The sequence below is a fragment of the Setaria italica genome, chromosome IV, assembly GCF_000263155.2.
Source record: "Setaria italica strain Yugu1 chromosome IV, Setaria_italica_v2.0, whole genome shotgun sequence".
Taxonomy (NCBI): domain Eukaryota; kingdom Viridiplantae; phylum Streptophyta; class Magnoliopsida; order Poales; family Poaceae; genus Setaria; species Setaria italica.
In genome coordinates, this window is record NC_028453.1 from 32,283,213 (window position 1) to 32,304,181 (window position 20,969).

At 44.4% G+C, this 20,969-nt stretch overlaps 1 protein-coding gene and 1 long non-coding RNA gene across 3 annotated transcripts; both read left to right on the plus strand.

The window, feature by feature from the left end:
* Positions 1-4,368: 4,368 nt before the first annotated feature.
* LOC101770018 (leucine-rich repeat extensin-like protein 3) lies at positions 4,369-8,218 on the plus strand. Its single transcript, XM_004965723.3, has 7 exons — positions 4,369-4,629; positions 4,768-4,872; positions 6,491-6,617; positions 6,694-6,765; positions 6,833-6,881; positions 6,956-7,307; positions 7,402-8,218. Exons 1-7 carry the CDS (start codon positions 4,596-4,598, stop codon positions 7,437-7,439), a joined length of 777 nt encoding a protein of 258 aa, XP_004965780.1. The 5' UTR covers positions 4,369-4,595; the 3' UTR covers positions 7,440-8,218.
* Positions 8,219-11,416: 3,198 nt separating this feature from the next.
* Positions 11,417-18,686, plus strand: LOC106804297. Of its 2 annotated transcripts, XR_002677232.1 has the most exons (4): positions 11,417-12,650; positions 12,726-15,256; positions 16,905-17,989; positions 18,136-18,681. It is a non-coding gene; the product is annotated as an uncharacterized LOC106804297 (long non-coding RNA). The 2 variants fall into 2 exon arrangements; XR_002677231.1 differs by having other exon boundaries at positions 11,417-15,256; positions 18,136-18,686.
* The last annotated feature ends 2,283 nt before the right edge of the window (positions 18,687-20,969 follow it).

Genomic DNA, 20,969 nt, shown 5'->3' on the forward strand with positions numbered 1-20,969 from the left:
TGGTAGCACAGTCTTTGCCTCCGCCACCGCCGATGATGTTCCCTCCGCCTCAGCCACCCACGACTACTCCTGTGAGTCACTTGACACATTGTGCTTAAGATTCAATACTTTAAATTTGACAACTTTAGATGTTAGCTCAGAATGTCCTATCCTATGTGCAGAATCAATCGGCGGCTTCGAATAATGAAGATCAAGATTTGTCGCAGTGGTCTCCTTGGCCTCCACGGAAGTAGACTTGGTTGTGAACAATGTGGAAACTAAATTGTGACTTGAACTTGGATTTATGGATTGTTTCGTGCTTATGTTGAATTATGCCTGTGGTGTTTATGAATTATGCTTGTGGTTGTGAATTATGCATGTGATTGTTTATTACAAATGCCTGTGATATGTGTATTGTGAATTGAGAGGGGTCCGTTATACGTGGCAAAATGGGGAAAAGGGGGGGGGGGGTTCTGGGCACTTTGCCGAATGTTACACTTGGCAAAGAGGGGCCTTTGCCGAGTGTTTTGGCTTTAACACTCGGCAAAGGGGCCACTCCCAGGCCCAGGCGCGACTTGTTTGCCGAGTGTCATGGACACGGCACTCGGCAAAGTGCCCATGTTTGCCGAGTGTCAGGGATACGGCACTCGGCAAGTGCCCGAGTTTGCCGTGTGTAGGCACTCGGCAAACACCAGGGCTTTGCCGAGTGCTGACACTCGGCATAGCGGGGGTGTTTGCCGAGTGTTGGCACTCGACAAAGCCATAGTGTTTGCCGAGTGCCTCCCGTCTAGCACTCGGCAAACCTGCCGTTAACCCGGACGCCGTCATCGCTTATTTCACTGAGTATATCTTTTCGCCAAGTGTTTTTTAGCCGTCGGCAAAATGTTTGCCGAGTGCTCGCGTTTTGACACTCGGCAAATTAGGCTTTGCCGACAGAAAATTTGCCGTGTGCTGTTCGCCGAGTGTTACACTCGGTAAAGCCTTTGCCGAGTGTTTTCGTGCCTTCGCCGAGTGCCACAGGCACTCGGCAAAGTGTCTAGTTCCCGTAGTGTACCGCACAAAAAAAAAAAGTGGCCATGTAATGACAAGTTGTACTGTGCAGTGTCGCACTTCCTGATTGTATCCGCTTTCAGCTTAAATGCAGATCGTTCTTTCTCCGTCGTTGATTTAGAATCTTTACTGCAAATATCTTCCGCTGAAACGACCACTCCATATGCATGCTGATGAATCAATACTCGAAATTTTTATTTTTTTATTTTTTATTTTAGTATTTTGCAAAAATATATGACCCAACAAAAAATTGCAAATCTATACTATACCGTCGTTCGAACCAGTGGAAGGTGCACTGTAGCAACTTACCGCCGGTCAACCGGCGATAAGTTCTCCCTCTAGTAGTATACCTTCAAAAAATAATAACTAATTCATATGAACTCGGATGGAGACAAACTTTATATGAAAATTGTAGACCTCGATGAGAGCTATAACTTTGTAGTTAAAACTTTTTTTATTTGGTATCATCTTGATGCTCAATAATCAATATAAGTTCCAGATGTAAAATTCAAATTTTAGATATGAAACTGGGTAGCACACATTCAAAAAATTATAACTAATTCATATTAATTCGGATAGAGATAAGTTTTATATAAAAATTATAGCTCTCAATGAGATTTACAACTTTATAGTTGAAATTGTTTTCATTTGGTGCCATCTTTATGCTCAAAGAATCGGTACAACTTTCAGATCTAAAATTAAACTTTAGATTTGAAACTTGTGTTGATTATTTGAGCATAAGATGATACGAATGAAAAAAGTTTGAACTACAAAGTTATAGATCTCATCGAGATCTACAATTTTCATATAAAATTTATCTCCATTCAAGTTCATATGAGTGGCAACTTGAACCAGCGGTAGGTTGGCGGTACATTTATAGATTTGCAATTTGTAATTTTTTTATTTTTGCAAAATACTAAAATATAAATAAAAAAATAAAAAATTCTCAATACTCGGATCCCCGGCCCATGTGTCTGTGCCATGCGCGGGCCGGCCTAGACGGGCCCAGCAGCCTTGGGCGTCATGATTCACTACAAGGCCGTCGGCTCGGTCTGCCCGGCAGCAGCGGTGTAGCCCAACAGAACTGGGCCATGCAAGATTCACGTCGTTATGGGCTAGGGCCTAGTTCTGTTTCCCCGATAGAGACTGGGAGAGCAATTTTGCAATTTGCACACAGGCCGTCGGTCGTTGTCATCATCGCACGTGGTGCTCTGGCCGTTGGTTCCCGCGGTTTGGAAGGACAGGGACGACTTTGATGCGCGCAAGCGCGACTACAGCCTGGTTTGGTTCAAAACTTAAATAAGCACCCATCACATCGAATATTTATATACTAATTAGGAGTATTAAATGTAGACCGATTACATAAGTGGAGGTTAAACGGCGAGACGAATCTATTAAGCCTAATTAGTCCATGATTTGATAATGTGTTACTACAGTAAACATTTGCTAATGATGGATTAATTAGGCTTAATAGATTCGTCTCGCCGTTTAGCCTCCACTTATGTAATGAGTTTTGTAAATAGTCTACGTTTAATACTCCTAATTAGTATCTATACATTCGATGTGACACGTGCTAAAAATAAGCAAAAGTAACCAAATGGAACCATGGGGCGTACATGTAAGTATTCTTTTATGATTTTCCCGAGACGAATCCGATCCCTCTGGTCTGATCGAGGGTACCACACGGTTTCTGGTCATCGAAATCCGAGAAGCATCGCAAATTTGGAATGCAACGGTAGGGAGGACGAAGCAGAACTTGAGCATCAATTGTTATCCGTTGGAAACTACACGCTCACTTACCAGATAACCAGATCCTAGCTAAGATCGAAACTATGGAACTGTAACTGTCATCATCATAATAAGATGAGCCCAATCATCCTGCAGACCACAAAGGTCTGAAATGACGCACGAACAAAATTTGGTTACAAGGGGATCATCAATGTAGGCCCTTGTTTAGTTGACCAAATTAGGAGGTGTCAAAATACTGTGCTGTCACTGTAGCACACTGTAGCGTTTCGTTTGTATTTGTGAATTATTGTCCAAACATTGACTAATTAGGCTCAAAAGATTCGTCTCCCAAAGTACAACAAAACTGTGCAATTAGTTTTTAATTTCATCTACATTTAGTACTCCATGCATGTACCGCAAGTTTGATGTGATGGGGAATCTTCTTTTTGCATAGTGCTAAAGTTGGGAGTTGGGGGTGAAGTAAACAAGGGCTAGGATGACTGGATGAGCCTTTGCGGTATGGTAGGCCTTGTTTAGTTCCCAATTTGGGAGTGGCAAAATTGATATTTTGCTATAAATGCGCAACTGTAGCATTTTGTTTGTATTTGTGAATTATTGTCCAAACATTGACTAATTAGGCTCAAAAGATTCGTCTCGCAAAGTACAACAAAACTGTGCAATTAGTTTTTGATTTCATCTACATTTAGTACTCCATGCATGTACCGCAAGTTTGATGTGATGGGGAATCTTCTTTTTGCATAGTGCTAAAGTTGGGATTTTGGAGGGAAGTAAAAAGGGCGTAGAGAATCAGAGATGACTCGGCTCTACGGTACTGAGAGGAACCACCCGCGCGCTGACCTTGACCCCGATATCGCGAACACGGAGCGCAAGTGCAAAAGGCCTGTTGCACATGCTGACATGCGAGACGCGCCTTGGCTGGCTGCTAGTCTGCTGCCTCGAGTGCTGCACTTTATACCCCCAAGTAAACTCGCCAACGGTCAGGCAGACAGGCCGTGTGCTGCATTCCTGCGGTTCAGAGGACTTGCAAGTAGTCCTCATGTTTCATAACAATTTGTTTGAACATGCGTTAGGATTTATTTATTCTTTTTCGTCGCCCTCTGTCCTTCCTTTCCGACGGAACATCGATCGGATCCGACACAGCAATAAACATCCCGATCGGGTCGAGGACGGAGGGGGGGCCACGCGTCTTCCTGACGGAGCGTCCCTGCACTTTCCATCCAAATTAACGGCTCTTTCTCTCGATAAAATTTCGAATGTCCGGGGCTCACGCAACGTCGGACGTTAAGGGGGTTCCAGGAGCGGACGGAGTGCGACGCAGCGGACGGAGTGCGACGCCGTGGAATTCGCTCAACTTGAGCCCTGTTTGTATACGTTTTTTGTTTGTATACGTTTTTTCTAGCTACACTTAAATTATAATCTAAGCGAAGATTTTCTCGCTTCTCACTTTTCGCTTCTTGTAGTTCAAATCGTTGAAGCGGCTTACCACATAAGCGAGAATCGGTGGAAATAAGCAAAGCGTTTGACGGGATTCTCGCTTATTTCCACCGATAAGTCGCTTATAAGCGGATACAAACGGGACCTTGAGCTCGATCCGAGAAGTGGGAATGAACTCACAACCCACTCTATTCCTGAACTAATCCATCTATCCGACCCGTCCCAACCCACCTTCGAACAACGCACCTGAGAGACGCCACCGGTCCGGGGTCTTCGTCATCGCGCTCGCGTCGTATTGTTCGGGGCATAGCGTCCATCATCGGCAGTTCGGCACAGCCTGGTCTCCTCCCCTTCTCCCGCGGCTCCACCTCGCCCCGCTCCGCATGTCAATCCATGGGCTGGTCCTGGAAGTCAGAGGTGCCCCCTTCCTTCCTCCTCCCCTCTGCAATCCGGGCCCGGATTCAATTCCTCGTCTCCCCATCTCGGAGGCGGCGGTACGGCGCCGACACCCTCGCTGATCGAATTCCCCCCCTTTTGTGTTGTGGGTGCCTGCAGTCACCGGGTGCCGGAAGCTGCGGGACACGGAGTTCTTCACCCGCCAGGACCCCTACGTCGTGCTCGAGTACGCCACCACCAAGCACCGCACCCGCACCTGCACCGGTCAGTACTACCGCCTTTGATTTGCTTCAATTTGTTTGTTGCGTGTATGCTGCGTTCCCCCCCTTTTTTTCAAATGTCAACGACGAACCTGCGTGTCGTGTGGGCAACCAAACCTGAAAACCTGGTAGTAGTACGTGCTGCACGAATTCAGACTGCGGACACGGAAATTCGGCAGTTGATTCAGTTCCCCCCTATTGGGCATACTCGTTCAATTGGTCTGATTCCACGCATTGGGTGAATGTGAATTTGAACTGTCGGTGTTAGCAAGGTAGTAGTGTAGGTGGGCAGGTGAACGGGTCAGCTGCTGCCGCTTCTCATTCGTTAATCTCGATGTGGGGGCTGCTTCCTGCCTCCTTGGTCACTTTACAAGACTCAGTAAGAAAAAACAAAAAAAAATTTTTTTTTGGGGGGTGGGGGGGGGGGGGGGGCAACAGCATTAGAACAAACTCAGCTACAAAATTACAGCCAAATTAAAACAAACGGCCAAAAGAAGGTGGAATGATGTACAGCAACGACGGTGACGCAGCTTGGGCCCACTGGGAACAAATGCCACTGATATGGCACACACATCTGATACAGAGACCAACAGCCGACCAGCTGGGCTGGTTCTTTCTAACTTTGCACTGCATCTTTGTGCCTAATTTATATGTGCTGTCGATGTGCTAGATGTCCCTAGCTGGCATCTTGCAATCGACATAATATGCTTGATTCCTGATTTAAGGGTAAATTATTATGCTGGACCTTTATATTTATTTTAAAAGGGAATTCAGTTCGATATGCATATTTTATAACTTTTTCTATTCTCAGTTAGTTTTTTTTCATCAATGGGTGACAACTATTACGAAAAGATGAACATACCCCGCTACTACTAGAAGCATTTACTTTGGGTACTAAGATCCCTTTTTCCATTACGTGCCTAAGTGTCTATTATCTGGAAACTAGTTATGCGACTTGGTGATTCCACAGTTTCAAAAATTATAATTGCATTTAAATAAAACCTAAAGAATTAAGGACCGTGAGTCATAACTCATGAGTATATGCAAATCATGCCTATAATTTTGCTTTGTATATTGAAATGGATCTCCCTTTTATTGTCTGGTCATTGCCAATTCATCTTGTGCTGTACACATTTATAAGCAATCCACACAATCTTTTTTTCTGGTTATTTCTTCATATAAAAACTGTATCTACTCTAGGCCAATAAAATGTGAATGCCCAGTAGGATGCTCGATAGGATTGGACCCAGAACCAGAGTCTATATGATCCTTTTTATATAAAAAAGAGTCTATATGATTTACCAATTCTCCTCCTAACACCCTCCAAGTGAAGTCTAGGATATTGAATTTTATACCATGGAAGGGAAGTTTTCCGAACACTGAGATGTATTCCTTTCCTTGGTTCCAACATCTAATAAAGTTCTTAGCTACATGCTCTTGTTAACAGACAAGACTAATCCAAGCGATGAAGTTATTAGGCGTGACCAAAATGATGAAACATTCATCTTGCTGATTATTTACTTCCAGAAACTTGCAATCTTCCGGCTTCTACAGAACCATGCTTATTGATATCTATTAGTCTATTTCTCTTTTTTCAACCTAATATGTGATAATGTTACCAGATGGTGGAAGAAACCCAACTTTCGATGAGAAGTTTCATATACCCCTCATTGAAGGGCTCCGCGAATTGAATGTTGTTGTTTGGAACAGCAACACATTAACCCATGATGACTTCATCGGCAGTGGCAGGTTTGTGCTCTTAGGGTCCATCAATATGGTAAAAGGTGGTTACTGTTTAGTAACCATTGGTTGTGCTCTTCTGTAGAGTATATCTGCACAAGGTGCTCACAAATGGCTATGATGACTCCTCATGGTCGCTTCAGACACGCCACATGAGGTACTCCTGTCAAATATACCTTGAGCGCACTGGCCTTGTGAACTTTCTGACGGTGGGATATTTGTAGATCTGCTGGGGAAGTGAAGCTCATTATGCATGTTGATGTCTCGGCGATGGTGAGAAACTGATTATTATTCTTTTTGCCTTATTAGCACTGACATGTGCCTGATTATCTTATTATGCCTGACAGAAGAACAAGATGGGTAGAAATATCGCTGCATCAAGTACACATTCTGTTCCTCCACCTTCAATGCCAGCCCCAGCACTAGCATCAGCAGTTCCATACACTGGGGTTCCACCTTCATATCCACCTGCTTCAGCATATCCTGCCCCATCTGCATACCCTGCTTACCCAACTCCTAGCCAATCACCATATACCACTACAGAATATCCACCACCTCCGCAGCAAGCATACCCACCCTCACCGGCAGGATACCCTCCTCCATCATATCCACCGCAACCATACGGGGAACCATACCTGCCACAACCATATGGGCAACCATACCCACCCCCGCCAGCGGCACAGTCTCCGTATCCACCTGGTGAGTAAGATCCAACTAAGATAAATCCACCATATTTCAAGATATTAGTCAGTGCTCTAACTAGAGGACCTCTGTTTGCATTGATCTTATGCAGCGCCTTACCCTGGTACCTATCCACCAAGACCTTATTGATGTATCAGCTTCAGTAACCACAAGCAGATGACAATGGTTAATGCTATATGATGTGCCTGCGTGTGGATTCTTTATTTCTAGTTATTTGGTTATTTTCCTAACAAAATATTACGTACCGTCGCTTGACTATCGCATTGATCACAAGTCAACTAAAGGTCTAGTTGCTAATCGTTTCAATGAGAAATCAAAAAATAATATCGAGGATCCACTTGTCTGATGCCGAAGAAGGTTGGTTAAGTGCAGCAGATGGATATTGCTTCCTTTCTGTGAATCATGTGAACTGCCCAGCGATAGTGAGCATCAGTTATATATACCCTCTTCAATATGTAGGTAGCTTGCAGAATGTCTTGATGGAATCCATCCTATAATGCTTGCTGTGGATCTGCCAAAAATAGACGCAAGATCCAGCTTGCTTCTGTCCTGGAGTCATGACTGACTGTTCTGTGTAATCATGCAATTGTACATAGTAGGGTATTGGTAGTAACTGCAAATATGGTACACTTGAGATTGCAGCACCTCCTTGACTTGGAACGTTTATGTAATAACAGTCAATAAATTTTTTCGGTGGTGAGCTCATTGTTTACTGAACTGAGAAATTTTACTTCCATGTATTTTATCCTGTCGTGTATTATTGATTGTAGCATTGTATGTTTCAGGAGTTTTTAAGTTTGTAGATCTGGCCTGTGGACGGTTATCTGTATAATCTGAATGGTCTGGGTCTGTCTGTTATAGTTGTTAGCTGTTGCACTTGGAATTTATGAAGTTTAATGCCATTTCAATTGTTGCGTTCTCAGCTTGTTTTTGAGTCTGCATCTTTTGTTGATTATAGCTGCTCGGACGAATACTGTACAAATCGATGCATGTTTTAGATCTGTGCAAGCACACAACTTTGTTCAATCGCAATGATTGTAGACTTACTTTTTTCATCATGATAAAAAAATTGTGTGCTAGATTGTTTTTGAGATAATGCAAGAGACTTTTGGGGTAAAGGATATATAGAAAAACATATTTAGCAATTTTTTTGAAACGAACATATTTAGCAATATGAAAATTAAATTTCACTGACATACTATAGTATTAGATAAACGTAATAGTTTTGTCGCAAAAATTAAACGGGAATTATGTAAGCTTGTTTTCTAAAAATTCTAGCAGTCCATACTTTTGAGATTCTGTCTAGATTCCAGAGCCATAGGCTTGTCGAAGTCCATTTCAAACTCATGAGCGCCTTGTGTCCTCCGGGTTTCATCCTGCTTGTCGCAGCCGCTGCGCCTACCCCTCCTCAGACGGGATCACCTGGAGGTGCTCAATGGCATTGGCATCTATCCCAAATTTCCCGTTGATTTGTTCCTTCATTTTTTTTTTCTTCGTGTTGATCATGAATTCATGATGCATTGGGCTATGTCAGGGCCCTGGAGTACCCGCCCATGATTGTATAAGGTTGCGGTATCCTATGGTGGAATCCTATGGAACTACTTTAGTGCTCTCTGCAGGCTAAAAACTTGTACTCCGTAGATATTCAATACGACGTTAAAACAATTCAGTTGAACGTTCTCCATCACTGAAAGGAATTACCATTTCCTTAACAGGCTGTGACTCCACTCTTTACAATCTTTCATTTCCATCGAGTCTAAACTTTTGTTTGCTCTCCTGGACAATGTTCACTTTCTTTGCTAAATCAACCAAACTTTGATGTCCAGATGAAGAAATAACTCCTAAATATCAGAAAAGGAGTTCGTTGAGTTCTTTTCAGGACTCTGAAAGCAATTCATAAATGCAGGATTTAAGTTCCATCCAACCAATGTTTTATTCCTTCTGGATCTTCTAGCTCCAGGAATCTGATGTGACAAAAGGAGAGTGAATGAGTGATCCGAAATTCTTCTGTGGATTTGCAGAGGATGCTGCGGAATGGCTAGTTGATTGCATGCGCTGATGTTAACCTTGTAGGACAATTCAACTCTTACAATCTGAAATTGCTGCTCCATGTTGCTCACTGTAGCTTTTTAACTAACCAATTTCATAAAAATATGCTAATACATTTATCTTTGTTAATGAAAAGGTACTCAAGTTCAAGTGCTCTTACGTGACAAGGTAAATCAGTATTTAATCATTGAATTGTTCATTGGTTGGGGGATTCGAGTTAAAGATGCTTGTCTTTGTTTTTGTAAGAACAAGAACCATGTCTTTGTTAGTGCAAAGCGACACTTTGGGCTTTTAGAATGTAAAGATGTGATAATGTTGCTAGGAAGCTTCATGAACAAACAATTATGAGGACACAGATCGGGTGCAGTGATAACTGCCACTGCAAGATAAGCAGTATCAACGTCTGAACCGTCCAAGAGACAAGCAACGGCCTAGATCAAATTCTCGTTTTCTCCTTTTTCTCTTCACCTTCTCTTCTTCACCCAATCACCCGATGCCGCCATGAACGCCATGCCATGGCTGTCGCAGGAGTCAGCACTCCTCCAGCCACCTCTTCCCGTCGCTCGTGGAGGCACCACTACTCCTACTGTGCGTGCTAGAGCGGCCGTCATCAAACGCCCTCATCTGCTTGTGGTCTTGCGGAGATGCCATGGCGTCCGTGCCTGCACCAAGCAGGGCGCACACGTCGAAGAAAGGCTAGCGCGTGCCACCCCTGCGACGTCCCGCCGAGCGCTCCGGCAAGCACCCAGCGGCTACGATCAATGGTGTCATGAAAGGCGCCCAGTAGATGCTTGAGGAATTGCCTGCAAGTTTTGTTGTCCAGGCCTTGTTCCATCGGACCATCGCGTTAGTTAACTAGTTTCTGCATACATGAATTACTGCTCTAGATGAGCAAATCTGGTTGGTCTTGCTTAAACTTGGTGTGCCATTGGAAGTTGGTAGCACGGGGTGATGCAAACGCTCAAATGGTCGGACAGGAAGTGTCTTATCTCTGTATGATAGCCAATTAGTCGACTACATCTCTGAAACATTTTGATAGCCAATTAGATGACTACATCTCTGGAACATTTTGTAGAAACTTCTAACATTGATACTGAAAAGCGTAAAGTTCAAACACTAGTATGAAGAAAAAAGAAATGCAAAACGGTGGATCAAAATATATGTGGGATTTTAGTGTTGAATGAAGTAGTAACTCACAGCAAAAGACAGAGACATGTTCAGTACGTGCGTACGTGCTCTGTATGTCTGAGAATTCAGCACACCGACGTGAAGAGAAAAGGGGAAAAAAAGACCTCTGATCCTAGCCGTTACTTACCCCTTGGATGGATCAGATGTGGGCACTGCTTATCTTGCAGTGGCAGTTACCACTGCACACGATCCCGGTCCAACAATTATGTGATGTTAACTTTGACAAGCTTCTTTGTACTTTAGCTTTCACTTTTTGTAATGCGGACTTTTGTCTACTGGTTGTGGTTCCTGTGAAATATTACATTATTTATGTGGGTTATAGAGAACTTAATACTTTGCAAGAGATAAAAATATTATGCTGGCTGATTGGGCTATTTTCTTCTTTCAGTAAATTACCATAGCCAAATCTCTGAATGAAACTAGATGATGTGCGGGCATATACATGTTGCGTCGCTTACCTTTTAAGGTTGGTTGGAGCCAAGGGTTTAGTAACCAGGTGCATCCTTGTCAGATGATAACTTTTTCATTCTAGGTGACTACTATCCTAACTGATCACTAATGGTGTACTATCATTTTATATATAAAAAAGGGTACCCTGCATCCATATATTGGTAAATTTGCGGTACTAAAAGAAAACATTGTATCTCCTATACATCTGTCTGTTTGTATGGTATGCTGAATCTTTTGATGCTATGATAAACTCAACAGTGTAAGAACTTGCAGCAATCTAATGCTTACATACTCAGATATTCTGAACTCCGTTCACTGATGCAAGTACAACATTTCAACAGTCAAGAAAGTAATATGCTCACAAAACAGTTCCTTGTTATGTGATCATGGATGCATTTCTGCATTTACATTTGTCATTGTTTGAAACATGCTCTGCTTACTCTAGTGACTTGCTGAAAACTACAGTTTGGTGTGGTTACAGTCTCTCTCCTTTGTCTGTTCACCTCATCTGAAAACTACAGCAGTGTGAGCTAAGGCGATGAAAGTAATATGCTCTATCACCTTATAATTCTGTACAAAGGTAGCTCCTTCCCTAAGTCTTGTTATTTGATCATGGATGCATCTCTGCACCTACATTTTTCACTGTTTGAAATATGCTCTGCTTACTCTAGTGAATCGCTGAAAGCTACAGTTTGGCTGCAAACACATGAAACCTCCGCTCCTTTGCCTGCTCACCTCATCTGCATTGCATCCATTTCTTTCAGCAGCGTGAGATAAGGCAGTAATCCCATGATCTCAAAAGGCCATCAGCACACACATCTACAGTGATAAAAGGATTACCCTCACCAGTTCAGATCTCACAAATGCAACTCTGAAACTAACTGTTCTTTCAGTCGTTACAGTTCAGCATTTCTCAAATGATAGTTGCAGGTCTTCATGGTTGCTTTCCTGATCTACCTGAATCCTGCCGTCAGACGCCCCCAGTTCACAACGCGATGCTGAGTAAACTCCAGGCCGGGAGAAAAAACCGCCGTCCGCGCGTGCGCGGGAGCTATATTGGTCCCTCGATCGCCGTCTCAGGCGACGACGAGCCGCCGCCCGCCGGCGCCCGCGGAGAAGCTAGGGACGTTGTGAGCGGAGCGCGCGGGGAGCCGGAGACAGATGCTAGTATGGGTGAATCTCGACGGATCCTCACGCGGGATTCGTGGGGACGGGGCTAGCGGAGGTCGGCGACGGCAGCGCGATCTCGTCGGCGACCGCCGCACCGCCGCCCGGGCTTTCTAATTGCTACCCGGTGAAATTTTACAAATAGGACCTTTGTATTTACATCTAGGACCCCAATATTTTGCAGAAAGCCCCCTGGCTCGGACGGGCCAGATGGTCTCTCCCCTGGGCTCCCGCTCCTGTCCGCCCGGCGGCGTCCGCCGCCACCGCCGCCGTCCTCTTCACGTTTCATTTCAGCCAGAAGCACAGAGCCCCTTCTTACCCATCCCCCGCTCAGGCCCTAGCACCAGCTCTCCACTCCTGAGTCCTGACCCCTCTGCTCAACCCATGAAGCTGAGGACCCCAAGCTAGCGCGCGATTCGCCGTGCGCTTGAGGTCACACACCCGGCGTGGCGGGCACTCATCTCCTTCCGGAGACCAATCGTCAAGGTTCGGAGGATATTTAATCCCTAGGAGATTGATTTCACCAAGTACGTATTACTCTATTTTTTGTTGGATTTTCAGAGGATGGTGCAAAACTGCTGGTAGAGAGTGCTAATGTCAGGCTTTTCAGTAAGCAATCTCAGCACAGATCATCTTTCGTCATTGGTTTGTGCAACTGTTGTGTGCAGTTTATGCATTACTTTGACTGATTTGCACAAAATATGTTTGCTGATTGTGTAGGGGTGGACTAGCTAGCTATTTCTTCATTTGATTACTTGATACCTGCACATATGGTCATTTTTTAAAAAAGTGGTGTAGAAGAGTGGACACTTTCTGTCCGAAAAGTTCGAATACAGTATTCGGCTTTATTGACCTTTTGCACACTACAAAATTCTTTTATTCTCTCATGGTTAGAGTTAATTGCCTGTATGGCAGAAAAGTTCAGTAGCAAGCATTGCTTGTTGAATTACTTTGAACATGCTAGCTCTAAAAGAACACAACAGAGCCAGTCGTATATTTTTCTATTTTTTATTAAAATATGGTTACTTGGTTAGTTTGCATTTCCCTAACATTTTAAGCTATTTGATGAACTAGGTGTTAACAAAAAGATATGTCTACCTAGCCAAAAACTTGTTCCAATCCATAGGTCTGTCGTAGGTTCCTTTAGATTTCAGTAATGATTAGGAAACAATTTTGAGAGTTCTATAGGGGTGAACGAGGGAGCTTCTGGATCCATCAGTTTATATTTTATAAAAAAAAACAGGCATGCAGATGAGTCTGTAGTTTCAAGTAACTCTTCTCATTTAAAGCAGATTAATCAATTGGTTCTTGTGATCCCAGTAGTGGCAGGCCATTTGTCATTTTTGCAGCAACTTGGCAGTAGTTACTCTCTTTTCAAGTAGTGGTTCCTTGTATGCCACTACCTTTTCAAACTTTCTAAAATCTTTGCTTTGTTATTGTTCTTAATGAAAGAGCAGAGCTCTTGCCACATTGGTTTGCATAAACCATAGGAAAAGGAATGTAGTAGTTAGAGGTATTGAGATGAGACTTTTCTTTGTTATTATTCTTTTTGTTGTTGCAGTTTGGATCAAGTCTTAGGTTGGTTGGACCTAGATGTAACCTTTGAGGGGAAGGTTGACATAATGTGGCAAAATCACCCATCTTTCTTCACAAACCTTAACTTTTCATTGGAATGGACGATGCATGAATTTCAACTGTTAGGATCCTGAAATGATGGTCTGTGCTGCTAATCCCATGTTTTCTAACTAAGCAGTTGATGAATGATGTTAATTGAGATTTAAGAAGTTCTTTCTTCTATTCAAGTTCCAAGGTTTCACACTGTCTGCTGTAGAAATTACAATACTTTTGGTATCAGTGTAAAGGTACTCAAATTTCTGGAGGTCTTACATGGACAAAGCAAATCAGTACTTAATCATTGCAATGCTTATTGGTTGGTGATTTTGTGTTAAAGACAATGTCTTTGTTTTTGAGAATAGGAAACATGCTTTTGTTAGTGCGAGATACACTTTGAGCTTTTAAACTACAAAGATTGTACTGCTATTGTTGTTGACAGGCTTGGCGTTAATGATTCTGTGTACTTTAGCCTCCACTTTTTGTAATCTAACTTTTATCTAAGAAGAACGATACGCTGTTTGTGTCAGTGTGTCGGTGATATATATTTTAGGTGTATAGTATTTTGCAAGAAGCTGAAAATATACTTTACATGCTATTTTCCCTTTTCAGAAAATTATTTTTGTCAAAGCTCTGAAATTGGATGATGTTTAGCCATGCAGATATATGTTGCATTGCTTACCTTTGAGATCGATTTGGAGCTTAGGGTTCTCTGCCAGATACATTGATATCAAACAACAGCCTTTTCCCCTCTATATGACTACTAGGCCAAGAGCAGACAGGCAGATGTTCATATGGTATCCTGTATCGATATGTTGGTAATTTTTTACCTTGAAAGAATATGCTGTATCTCCAGTATGTCTGTTTGCATTGTATATCGGTTCACTGAAACTTTTGATGCACGGAGAACTCTGCAATGTAAAGTACTTTCAGTTATCTACTCCTCTCAAATTTTGAAACCCTTTGGGTGATGTACATGTCGATTAAATGGTATTTTTCTACAGTTGAAAATATGTTCTGCCAATCTATGTAGTTTACTCCCCAAATCATAGTTTGCTGCATCAAACTAGTACCTTCCACTAGATGACTGCAGCCTGCACATATTTCCACCTGTTTTTGAAATATGCACTGCCTACTCAAGTGACTTGCTGAATTTCATAGTTTGGCTGCATCCATGCCTTTTAGAAGTGGGAGACACAGAGTAGTAGTCCGAGGTCCCAGCATCTCAAGGTCCAGTTGCACACACATCTGCAGAGATCAAAGGAGGACCCTCAACAGTTCAGATCTCAAAATGTAATTGTTCACACTAACTGACCGGTCTGTCAATCATTACAGGTCAACCTTTCTCAAAGGATGCTATGCAAATGCACCTTTCCCTGCTTGTCTTCCCGGGCTGCTTTTCTGGTCCTCTGGGTGAGTGCAGGCGTTGCACGCGTGCTCAGACAGTCGGTCACACACCGGAGGACAGGTATTAAGGACAGGTATTAAGACTCTGCCATTGCATGATGAGTCGATTGGTTAATGATGAGTCGATGCCATTGCATGCCTGTTTACACACTGTTCTTTGTGTCCTGATGTTGTTTGGATACGAGGTGCTGAACTTTAACGGTGTCACATCGGATGTTCGGATGCTAATTAGGAGAACTAAACATGAGCTAATTATAAAACTAATTGCAGAACCCTGTGCTAATTCACGTGACGAATCTATTAAGCCTAATTAATCCATCATTAGCAAATAGTTACTGTAGCACCACATTGTCAAATCATGAACTAATTAGGCTTAATAGATTCGTCTCACGAATTACACTCCATCTGTGCAATTAGTTTTATAATTAGTCTATATTTAATACTCCTAATTAGCATCCAAACATTCGATGTGACGGGTGTTAAACTTTAACACCATGGAGCCAAACAGGCCCTTTTGCTAGGTGATGCCTGTATAGGAGCTAGCAAATCTGGGTAGGTTCTTGGGTGGAGCTGATTTGTTATATATGACAGAATCTGTCTTAACCTGATTGTCTCAACCTGCCCCTGTTCTGTACTTTGTCCTTCCTTCCTTTTTTTTATTCCAGAGGTGAAATAGCTGAAAATAGTAGGGAAGTGTCCTACTGTATGGTTCCTTTTATTTTTGGTCAGAAACAGTAGGCTAATTTGATTCCTCAGCCTCAGTAGCTTACGGAACCAGTTTTGGTTAGTCTTACTTCCGTATCTTCAAACTGCACAGGCGCACAGCAGGACATGACAGATCTTGTCTTGTACCAGAACTTGCACCCTTCTCAAAGTTAATTTCCTGCAAAGATTTCACTAGCCGGTCCAGATTTACTGTCTAAACATGATTTCTCGAAGTTAATTTACTGAACCCCAAATCCATGACCTTCAATCATTGGCCGAACATGATGACCGGGTGCTAACTACTAACCAAACACATGTGATGGAATGTCGATCATTAGATCAGAGAACCAGGTCCTAGGAACTCAGCATCAGGTCTGAACCAGAGGACATCAAGTTGGGGGCATCTCTTGCCGTCCACTTGGCGAGAGGAACAGAGGACATCCACTGGGAATTTGATAGTGTTAGTTGACCTTAACCATGCCCGCTAGCTCTGTACGTAGCACACGGTCACACACATGGTCATCACTAGATCACAACGCGGTTGGGACTTGGGAGCAAAGAAAAGGCGCTGGCTGCCTTTTCCCCTGTGGCGTTGTCACGTTGCGCTTGGATCCTCGCGGATGACGCTTGCGAGGCCGATCGGATGCTGCGGGAAAGGTGAAGGAGCTAGGGGCCATGCTGTTCGAGACGAGATCAGCATTATCCACGGTACATGCAAAGCTACTCTTAACACGTCCTTATCGGTGATCAGGTTCATGCTAGCCTGTTTGTTCCTGATCACCTTTTAGCTTTCTGGCACTCGCCTTTAACCTTTGATGGTTCACGGTTTTTAAGTGTGAAGCTTCGGCCAGGCCCATGGCAGACGGTTCTTTGCACTGCATGTTACTGGTGACTGTGTGAGAGACGACGGGGGAGAAACGCGTAGTAGGTCATAGAGGTAGGTGAAACAGGGATAATGGAGTTATTTTATCAGTAACCTGCAATTAATTAACCACTCGCGACCTTTTCTTTGTACAGTGAAAATCTGGTGGCGTGGCGTCCACCGGCGTGTACGGTGTACCCACATTTACGGGCTTGCACCATGCGGCTGTTCCCAGGGCAGGAGCGGACGGGCACGCCATGGCCTCCGTCGCTGAAGCGCGAGCAGTGCCATTCATGGCCAGGGTTATTGTTTTTGGAAGGGTGGTTGCTGTCTTGCTGTGGGCACTGTGCAAGGTAGCAAGCTGGAGGCCACTACTATAGCATGCAGTGATGACGCAGATAGAGAAGGTGGAGACGAAGGCGCCGACGCCAGGCAGGCAACAGTAGTAACCCTTGGCAGACGACGACGAGGCCGCCGCGGCCGGGGACGGGGACCATGCGCGTGGCGTGGGCACTCTAGCCTCGAGGAGAAATGGCATGTCCTGGCTCCATGGGAAAGGAGACCCGAATTGAAGCAGGTGGAGACGAGGCGGCAGGCAGGCAGGGATCGTCGGAGGACAGGACCAGGACCACACCACAGGGACAGCAGCAGGGAGATTTAAATTCTTCGCCGGAGATGGCGAAGATCCAGAAGCTGGGGGTGACCATGCATGCCCCTGCGCCGTGCAGGTCGCAGTACTGTGGTTTCTACAGCGGTTGCCTGGACTCTGCACTACAGCTCGGCACTGCACGAACATTTGAGACCACCGTCCTCCGGCTGGTGGATTTTAGACCGCGGCAAGGTTACGGACGGGATCAAATTAATTCTTGTTCCGATGAGTTGGTTACTGTTCTACTCGTGAGGTCAGTTTCAGTTGCCGTTTCAGACACGGAATTTTGACTTGTGGATGCCTCAATTGGGCGCCAGAGTTTTTAGAGACGGTGAGGCCGGCCGGGGGAGGATCTCGCATCGGAGGCGGCCAAGCGCAACGGGCGGCGTCGGCGCGGTGGCCTTGTCGATTCCCCTGGCGCGGCGCGGCTCGTGGCGTGGCACGGTGACGCTGTCTGCCGCCGCCGGTCACGTCCAAGCGAGGGCGGGCGAGACGACGACGAACTCGATCGCCGCGCCATGCGTGCATGTGACCGCGCGCGTGACGGCGTGAGGCCGGCCACGTACGCGAGAGCTTAGCGTGCGGCCAAAGGTAAATTAAGGCATGGCTGTACGGCCACCCCCTGCATGTGACCAACTTTTTAACCGTAGAGCGAGATCTGTCGTAATCTAGCTAATCTTGCATCGCACTTTTTATTACTCGGCGGTACTGATGCGCTTGTCCCTCTCCATCTCCAGGTTTCATTTGCAGCTGGCGCCTCTGCTGAGCAATACTAGATCTGAATGAACCAGTACAAGTGCTGGTGACAAAGTAAACTCTGTACGGTGTGACCGTTAATGTACTGCGGGGGCATTGTTATCCGAAGCTAACGCAAGTGGACGGTGCAGCTAGGTACAGTAACTTTTCAATTTGACCATGGTAAGGAAACATGGAGGAGACCACCATGCAGTAACTTATGGTAAATATATGTAAGTGCTAGATAAAACCCCTTTTGATGCCTTCCAATTGGCTTAAAGATCCTTTCTGTTGTGAAATTTTTTTATTAGTGATCAATTACTGTACAGAGTCTTTCATGAAAGCAACCTCCTCGCTCCACCACAAGGATAGAGCCATCGGCCTAATCCTGCATTGCCGGGGACGGCACACCCTTCTTCACCAACGGTCTTCCAACAACTGCATCTGTAGCAGTGACAACGGCAGTGGACCATGCGACGGTGCCTGCGGCACCAAACCCACTTGGCCGTGTCGCGGCCATTGACCGCTGCGAGATGTGAGGCCTAGTAGTGCTGGGCTTCTCCTCCGACTCCTGCACAGCCAGCCAAGGCCAGCGGCTGGCAGCGCTTGTTCGGCCCTCCAGCCGGACCTCCACGCCATCACCTCCTTCACAGCCGCCGTTTATCAACACGGATGACTCCTCCGAGGTCGCATCTGCGGCGGCAGACCCGACCATGGCCCAAGCTGCGGCACCCAGCCCCCTCGCCCGCATCACGGCCGTCGCCCAACACCCTGGCATCCGCCGTAGGACATGGAGCCCAGCATCGCTGGGGTTCTCCTCCGACTCCTAAACGTCTGGCCAAGGCCAGTGGCCAGCGAAGGGGGCGGCAGCGTGGCTAGAGATGGGAGGCCGGTGCGCGACCAGGAGATGGCGCGGTGGCGCATGCCTGGGAGACGGCGGCATGGCTTGCACAGTTGCGCGCCTCTGGCCCAACGGCACAGCCGGACACTGGCGGCGGCAGAGCCGGTGGCGGTGGCTTAGGGAGAAGAGGAGGCCAGTTAGGATTGAACCTAACCGCCCCTCAGCCACTTATACAGGTCGACAGGCTAGGCCGCCTACCAGGCCAGTGGCCTGCCAAGCCTGTAGGCCAGGCTGCTGCTGCAGGGCCGCCTCAGGCCGATTTGGGCTGCAAGCCTGGAAGGCCACCAGGCCTTGCATCCGCAGGGCAGGCTGAAAACCAAGCCGGACCGAGCCACCTTCAACAATTCAGTCTCCGCCTAATTTGCCTCACACAATTTTACAACAAAGCCCCTAGGCTTATGTTTATTTACATGTTTAGAATATTCTATTCTGCATATTTTATTAAGTTCCTGGATTGTTCCGTAATTATGTGCTATCATGCACATTACTAGATATACCATCAAGTATTAGCACCAATTTAATAAAGGATGCCAAACCTACTGCAGTAATTAAGCATCATCATGATCCGCAGGTCTTTCATTGGTTTTAGAACAATCTTTACATATACAATTTATTTGTTTGCATAATTAAATGCTTAATCCATATTCTACATCATGTAGAAGATGATGCAAAATTAAAATTAAGGCATATAAATATGATTTTGGAACAACACAAGGTGATGCGACCTAGGCACTAGCTGCAATAAGTTCTTATCTAAGAATTTATATGTCTAGAGACCGTGCTTTTAGGCAGCTTTTGCTCATCACTGAGAGGTCTACATCTTTATGATGATTACCTTCAATGTGTATATCCAATTTTCATATAAATGGACAACTTTGCATATGATCATCAAGTCATTTACTCCTATAGGAATTAACATGTTGTGTAACTTACTTTTGTTGCAAGAATCAACTTGCCTTCACTAGTTTTGCATAATCATAATGCCAACATGGTGATTACTCCTAAAATGACCTCCTAATTTACTAGTGTAACACATATAAGTAGAGTCTACGGTATTTATTTCAATAATGCAAACTATGCCTATAGCAATGAGTTTCTCGTCCACTACTTCAAGGGCTACCCCATTCCGGTGACTACCTTTTGATCTATTAACTTACTAGTACATGATGATCGAGTCACACTCGCTAATAGCAGCGATTTCATCACCCATCAAACATGAGTCCACACTGCTTGTAATTCAAGTAGCATATTGAATCAACAAGATTTTACATAGAGTAATTCAAGACTCATATTGAATTCAAAGTTTAGGCATCAACTTTTGCTTAAATAAATAGCAGAAAAGTGCAACATATTTAAGTGACTATCTTATGTCATATATACATAGACTATGCTTTGGCAATGATCATCAGATCATCTATTCTCATAAGAATGGAGTCCAAAACATGTGCAGCGACTTCTATCGCCTGACAATTATAGAATAGTCCACTTATAATCAAGTACCAACTTGATTCAAAAAAAATTGCACAACAATAATATTTCTTGCTATATAATTTACTCTTTGAGTAAATTCATTAAAAATACATGATCTATTCATGTAGGACATGACTAATGTTTCCAATATGGAATTTTCTAAATTTGCATCGGATGGGATTTACTCTCCAATATGGGCACTTGATATTAACGATATCATTAAGAGATTCATGGCAACAATGCTACCATAATTCTACCCTAATCAAAGTATCCAATTCATTATTGGCATTACCACACATACACCTTTGAGTATCCAAATGAACAAGATCCATTTATTCTTTGAACTCCCAGTAAAGTTATCAACAAAGAAATAGAACTTTCAGTTCATGGAATTTACAACACAATGAATCTCATACAATGAATCTCATACATAAAATATCACTTTCCTTAAAAGTGACCATAATG